This window comes from Aspergillus terreus, genomic scaffold (genome assembly GCF_000149615.1).
Source record: "Aspergillus terreus NIH2624 scaffold_14 genomic scaffold, whole genome shotgun sequence".
Classification (NCBI taxonomy): domain Eukaryota; kingdom Fungi; phylum Ascomycota; class Eurotiomycetes; order Eurotiales; family Aspergillaceae; genus Aspergillus; species Aspergillus terreus.
Window position 1 is genome coordinate 594,150 of NT_165937.1, and position 7,216 is coordinate 601,365.

At 55.2% G+C, this 7,216-nt stretch overlaps 2 protein-coding genes across 2 annotated transcripts; one reads left to right on the top strand and one right to left on the bottom strand.

Moving 5' to 3' along the window:
• Positions 1 to 183: 183 nt before the first annotated feature.
• Positions 184 to 2,041, bottom strand: ATEG_09222 (transcription factor TFIIIC subunit TFC1; the record flags this gene model as incomplete). The annotated part of the gene is made up of 3 exons (XM_001217843.1): positions 184 to 1,430; positions 1,475 to 1,853; positions 1,904 to 2,041. The coding sequence occupies 3 exons, from the start codon at positions 2,039 to 2,041 to the stop codon at positions 184 to 186; spliced, it is 1,764 nt and encodes a 587-aa protein (XP_001217844.1).
• Positions 2,042 to 3,965: 1,924 nt separating this feature from the next.
• Positions 3,966 to 6,308, top strand: ATEG_09223 (protein phosphatase 2A regulatory subunit RTS1; the record flags this gene model as incomplete). The annotated part of the gene is made up of 8 exons (XM_001217844.1): positions 3,966 to 3,989; positions 4,079 to 4,298; positions 4,362 to 4,420; positions 4,488 to 5,087; positions 5,145 to 5,498; positions 5,554 to 5,724; positions 5,785 to 5,912; positions 5,972 to 6,308. The coding sequence occupies 8 exons, from the start codon at positions 3,966 to 3,968 to the stop codon at positions 6,306 to 6,308; spliced, it is 1,893 nt and encodes a 630-aa protein (XP_001217845.1).
• Between the last annotated feature and the right edge of the window lie 908 nt (positions 6,309 to 7,216).

Sequence of the window (7,216 nt, forward strand, 5' to 3'; positions counted from 1 at the left end):
CGACTGACTGCTTGATTTCCTTGTGTTGTCTTTTTTTCTTATCTAATGTTGGATGCCGTATACGTGCGCTCCATTGGCTGGAAGCCTCGTCGCTCGCTCGGGATGTGTTATGTCTCATGTCTGATGATGTATATAGACTTAATTCGTTATCGTTCATATCCATGGTATCAGGTGCTCGTATGGCTACTCCGCCGTAGACTCCTCCGCAGCCTCCATCGCATCGACAGCCGCCTCCAGGATCTCCTCCTGTTCCAGCTCCTCTTCTTCGCCCTCGCTCTCCTCGCCCTCGCCCTCTCCCTCGTCGGCCCCCTCATCCTCCCACTGCACGCGCCTCTCCTTCCCCTTCGCCGACTTCTCCCCCGCCGCCGCGGCGTTCTTCTCCCGCCACGACGCCGTCCCTTTGATCACCGACCGGACCTCCGTGGCCAGCATCAACTCCTGCGACGTCGCGACGGCCGGATCGAGCGAGAACTCAGCCAGGAAGTTCTCCGGGTCCGCATGGTCCGGCAGGTCCAGCAGGCGCACAAAGTCCGCATCGTCCGGCACGCGGCCGTCCTCGTTCGCTAGGATCTTGTGCCGCATGATCGTCTTCAGCTTGGCCAGTGTGCCGCTGCCGAACCACCCGTCCGAGACGGTATCGCACGTCTCCCGCAGGAAGCCCGGCGGCGGCGCAGCCGCGTCCAGCCGCACAATGCTCTGCAGCAGCGGGTCGGCGATGTCGCAGAACATCCACATGCGGCCGTCGCGCGGCAACGGCGGCTGGCCGGTGAAAATGTGCGAGTCCGTGGTGAGGGTGGCGGAGGGATCGAGGACGGCGGGCTCGCGGTCGTCGGCGGCGTCGGGGGACGCGGCGGGGCGCTGGTTGCGGCGGGCGCGGCGGCCGACCGAATCAAAGTCGACGCGGTTGCCGCGGAACATGACGGTCTGGAAGACGCGGTAGGCTGGGTCGACGCGCGGGTCGTGCCCGAACTTGACGATGGCGTCGCGCCAGGGCCCCGAGCGGAAGATGTAGCCCACGTAGGGAATGGCCATGCGCAGTGCGTAGCGCTGTTCGAGCGTGGGGAGGGCGTTGCGCAGCGCCCGGCGTGTCCAGGCCGGCCGTTGGGTGAACAGCGCCTCGATGGTCGCCACGGTGTCTTTGACGGTTTGTTCCTGCTCTGCGAGGGGTGGGCAGTTCTCGCGGGGGTGGGTTGGGACTTGGGATATGTCGTACGGCACCAGGTACGTGCGGATGCGCACAGCTTGCTGCGTGTTGATCGTGGTGACTTTGCCTGTGGTGTCGATGGATTGCTTGACGGTGGGGTTTTGGCGGTACATGTAGCTGAAGGGGATGTCACCATCGCTGAAGAAGGGCGGCGGGATGATATCGGCGTTGGTTGTAGTGCCTTTAGACATGTCGAGGTCGAATTGTTTCATTTTGTCCACTGTTTCTGCGTTAGTGGTTCGTAAGAGTATGTAGGTCGCTTCAACTTACGGTCAAAAGAGAGGATCTGCTCGCGGAAGCGCTGCGCAAACGGGCTCGAGCTCAGCGAAAAGGCAAAGTCCGGCATGGCGCGAAAGACGTGCGTCCGGGTGACACTGCCCACCGCCTCGACCTGGTACTGCCCGACGTTGTCGCGCAGGGTGCGGAGGAGCTCCTTTGCGCAGGGACGCTGCGACGTTGTCCCGACGGCGGGTGCCGTGAAGGGCTCGTTGGAGCCGCGCTTGCGCCTGCGACCTGTGCGCTTGGGAACTGTCACCTTGAGCAGCACATTGTTGGACGGTGTGCTGATGGACTGCACGGGGCGTGAAAAGGGGTCCTCTGGTCGGAGGCGCAGGTTGGCTGGAGTGTCGGATTTAAGTGGGTTGAGGATCTGGTGTCGCGTTAGTCGTATGTATATGCGGATGTGTCTCTCTGGCCTACTTGGTAAATGCCCTGGTTCCCCTGCAGTGTCTCAATGGCTTTGTCCACATTTTGGACAATGGCAGGATGCTCCACACTGACGATGCGTCGATTAGGGATGGCGTAGAAGGGCGCCGTTCTGGGGGCATGCTCTGCCATGGTCGTGGTTGGAGAAATATATCTTAGCGGTTGCGAGTGGTGTTGTTACTGCGTGGGTGCGCGTTGATTACATTCCCACGGACGGGTTCTTGAAGCACATGCCTAGCTGTAGGATGCGATCACACCCGACGTCATCCCAGATGCTGATGTGAAGTGAAGCTGTGAAGGGATATCGACCATGAATCAATGAGTTGGAGTCGATTCGACATGGATCTTAGTCAGCGGACCCCAGAGGGGCTTAGCGCATGACATGGCACTACCTTTACTTTATCGCACTGCCAGCACTGAGAGAGCCACATACACTGTAAAGAGTGTCGATGTATGACTACCTACTAGTAAGAGTGTATTGCTGTCTATGTGGCTTCTCTGCAAATACTGTTGCGTCGAGTATACAACCCCTCCTCGATCGTCTACACATTCTTGTTGAAATCTGGCGGATGTCATTTCCAGAGATGCTCGATCCCCCATCGGGTTAGCGCGTGATAACAGCTCGATAAGTGTGGTCACATGATCGCACCACAAAGTCCCAAACAAATTCCGTCATTCAGCCTGGCGTTTCAAAGCGCGTCTTGGGAAACGACAGTAAATATAGGATTCAGGAGCGTCTTCATTCCAAAAATATGAAAACCTCTTGCACAACTGGATCTGCATGAGATGGAGCTCGTAATGGGAGGAAAACGACGCCGACTTATTCGTAGACAAAACATCCAATAAATTGTACCTAATCAAAAGTACCAGACTCCATCAAAGATGTAATCACCAGTACCAGATAATAACCAGATGGTGTGATATTTGATTCGAAGAACAGGAAGAACAGGTCCAATTAGTTTCCCTAGAACCATAGCAGATCCATTAACAGCCCTTCATTATTGCAGAATCTCCCTGGTGGCAGCATTGTATGTTGTGGGAGTGTACCTGAGAGTCCACCAACAAGTCAGCGGGAACTCCCCTCCTCCTCCACCACCACCACCACCACATACAGCCACTTCTCCTGCTTTACTCTTCTCTCCCCGTCACGTCCGAGCATTGACCTCCAGCTCTAGTGATCACTCCTTTCTTCTGCCACTCCCTCCTCTTCGTCACGCTACTTCCTTCTACTTGTTCTTCTTCTGCGATCGGCCATCCAATCCTCCGATCTTTCTCCGCCTTGCCTCCCTCCTCCACCAGAGAACAATTAATTCGCATAACCCCTGATCTTGGGTCCCGTTTGTGACCTCGTGGGTATCGATCTTGCCGTCCGTGAGTCGTCTCAATCAGAATCATACCAAATCATCCTCCCGGCGCTGTCGCACCCCGCTTCCCAGCCAGCCGCTAAGCGACACGGAAGACGATCGTCTACCGCAGACCAGACCGACCTGACTAGCTCCTCCTATACCGCTCGCTGTGTTTGCGCCTAGAGAAGCCTTGCTCCTCCTTCCCCGTCGTCTCCCCAATCGTCTCTGCCTGAGTCTGTGGAGGTAAGTCATCGTTCCTTTCGTTCATCTCCCTGGCGCGTCCCCATCCGCTCGCCGAGTCTCCCCTCCTTTTCCCCTGTTCGTGGTACACCTGGTCCGCTGCGTTGGGTGACCGCCTCCCCCCAGGCTTCATGACCCCCTCTCTCTCCGTTGGGGTATGGTGTCTGGGAATTTTTTTTTTATTCCACTTTTTAAATTTTTGTATTGCACTCTGTCGATCTCATCAAATATTCCTTCCGATTTCTCCTTCTATCTTTGATTTCTCCCTTGTTCCGACCTTCGGGTGGTATGGCGGAAATGCTCATGTGGTGACTTCCAGGCCGACATAAACAAATCCCGTCGTGGCTTGCTCGATTCTCCCTCCGCCCTCCCTAACGTCTACCTTCTTCTGCTAGTGTGCTGCGCCGTTCGGCTGCACTGGCGTCGATTTCCTCGACCGAGTACATGTGGCTATTCGAATAGTCGTGACAATGAAGGGCTTCAGACAAAGAGTGGTATGTTGTTGCATTGGTCTCATCCGCTGTCATCCCCACGCCCCGCGTCCATCCCTTATCCCCCCCATGCACCGCTGACATCGCCTCAGCATGAGCAGTTGTCGAGGGCGAAGGACGCAAACAAATCTTCCAAAAAGAAGGACTCCTCCCATTCGAACTCGGCTCAGAATCAAGCCCCCCTGGGCATCCACCATGGCCAACAATCCTCCTCCCCCAACCATGGCACCCCGACTTCGTCGACAACGTCCGTGAACGATACCAGGGGAAAGTCTCCGGATAATGCGTCGCAGGCAGGGCCCTACCCCCCAGGTCAGTACTATGCTCCGCAGGGCGCAGGCATGGCTGGTCAACCTGTGAATAACGGTGGTCCAGCGACTCCCACCAAACAAGGGCAGGTTGCCCCCAGTGTGATTATCAGCCCCAGTGCGCCGGTGAGTTGATTCCTGCCCTGTTCGATCGTCGCCTTTTCCCCCTGACTGACCTCTGTTGGTTTGGCAGCATGTCCCTCCTCCTGGTGCCGCCGAGACCATGCCCGGCGATCTGGCTCCCCCCAGAAAGTCCCACGTCTTCGATCGCCTCCAGACAACGCCAAAAGATATGTCGGAAGGAATCCGCACCCCGAAACGCCAGCACTCCTCCCGCTTTGATATCTCCGACCAGCGTCAGAGGGAACTGGAGAAGCTGCCGGGCTTCCACGAAGTGCCCCCCAATCGTCGCCAAGATCTCTTCATGCAGAAGATCGATCAATGCAACATCATCTTCGACTTCAACGATCCCACCGCAGACATGAAGTCCAAGGAAATTAAGAGACTGGCGCTCCATGAGCTCCTAGACTATGTCGCCAATAACCGCTCGGTCATCACGGAACCCATGTATCCCCGCGTCGTGGAGATGTTTGCCAAGAACCTGTTTCGACCGATCCCACCGCCCGTCACACCTCAGGGCGAGGCCTTCGATCCCGAGGAGGATGAACCGGTCTTGGAAGTGGCCTGGCCCCATATCCAAGTCGTCTATGAGTTCTTCTTGCGATTCATTGAGAGCCAGGATTTCAACACCAATATCGCCAAGGCATATATCGATCATCACTTCGTGCTACAGGTACGTTTCGGACGGTCTGAAATGTCGATGGCAGCACGCTAATCTTTCTCTTTGCAGCTATTGGAGTTGTTTGACTCGGAAGATCCTCGGGAGCGTGATTTTCTCAAGACCACGTTGCACCGCATTTACGGAAAATTCCTGAATCTGCGGTCGTACATACGCCGATCCATCAATAATGTCTTCTTCCAGTTCACCTATGAGACCGAGCGATTCAACGGTATTGCGGAATTACTTGAGATCTTGGGTTCGATCATCAACGGTTTCGCCCTGCCCCTCAAGGAGGAACACAAGCTCTTCTTGACCCGCGTCTTGCTTCCTCTGCACAAGGTCAAGAGTCTCAGCATGTATCATCCCCAACTGGCCTATTGCATCGTTCAATTTCTTGAAAAGGACGCCTCCTTAACAGAAGAGGTGAGATTGCCCGATCCTGGAATCGATCACGATAGGTTTCTGACGGGAACTTTAGGTTGTTCTTGGCTTGTTGCGCTACTGGCCCAAGGTGAACAGCACCAAGGAGGTCATGTTCCTCAACGAGGTGGAAGATATCTTCGAAGTGATGGACCCACAAGAGTTCGCCAAAGTGCAAGAACCGTTGTTCCAACAGCTGGCCAAGTCTGTCGCCAGCCCACACTTTCAGGTATGTGTCACCTGCTCTTGACTGACGTAGACTGGGTGCTCATACATGCCTCCGCCACAGGTTGCCGAACGTGCCCTCTATTTCTGGAACAATGAATATTTCTGCAACCTGGTCAGCGACAATGTCGAGACCATTCTGCCGATCATGTTCCCACCGTTGTTCGAGAATTCCAAGGGCCATTGGAACCGGTATGTCGCGCCTCCCCAGACGGCCACCAGTGAAGATTTGCGGCTGACACAATCCCCAGCACCATCCATAGCATGGTCTATAATGCCATGAAAATGTTCATGGAAATTAACCCCCAGCTCTTTGACGAATGCTCTCATGAATATAATGAACGGCAGAACACCGCCGAACAGCGTGAGCAGGCCCGCAAAGACCGTTGGGAAAAGCTGGCAGAACAGGCCAAAGAACGCAAGAATGGCGTTCCGCCACCGCCCGCTCCCGCGGTTGATGTGCCGCTGCAAATCGACGAGGTGGACTCGATCACCCAGGACAGCCAGAAACGCCTGCATGCGTTGAAACTCGACGAGACTGGATCGTCCAAGGAGCGAAGGGGTTCGACGGTAAGTTCTACCGCTTGATTGATTGTATGCGAGTCTGCGTGCCCCCCGTGACCACGTTCGCACCTGATCAAACCCGCCCTGCCTTTCTTGTCGTCATATCCTTTGCTAAGAAGTTGTTCTGTTTTGGGTGTAGTCCGCGTGATTCTAACGTTGAAACGTCCGTTGCTCCAGAGACGGCGCCGCGGTTCCCTTGATGACTCTCGGAGACGACGAAGCGGTAGCGGTAGTGGCAGTGAGATCCGCGTTCGAGACCGACGACGGACGGTGGGCTCCGGTGCCTCCGTACAGATTCTGTCACGCAGTAACTCTACCAAGTGACGGTCGATTTTGATGGCATTTATTTTCCATTAGACTTTCCCCATGATGGCATAGCGACTACGAGCTGCGACGAAAGTGTACTTGTTTCTCTGCTTGCGCGTTGATTTCCAAACTCCACAACCTCTCTGGTCGCCCTTGGTGCCCCACAATGAGAGTGTATGCGTGTGATTTCCAACCTCCCGATCCCCCTGTCTCTGGTTTATCAAATTCCCCTTCCTCATTTGTGTACATGGCTTTCCATATTCTTCTCTCCGCGCCGGGCCGTGTCGAGCCCGTGATTGTGAGCGGACGTTTTGAGTTGGACTACTAGAACTGTGTTCGGGTATGGAAAACGGGTGCGAATGGCGTTTCCCTCTGTCGACCTTGACTTGAAGTCGATGACCTCTTTTGAGTTAATTTCGTGTCTTCCCCTTCCATTTATAAAATAAGACGTATTTCTGATATGCATCAACATGATGTATGGAGTATGTAGCAGAGGTTAGGTAGAGAGCGGCCAGCACTGTGACCTACTTCCGCATTGGTCTCTTGTACCTGAAATCCACGTGCCACCCCTGGTTCCTTTTGGGGCCACTGGGCCTGATTGGCAAAATAGACGCTCCAGACGCGCC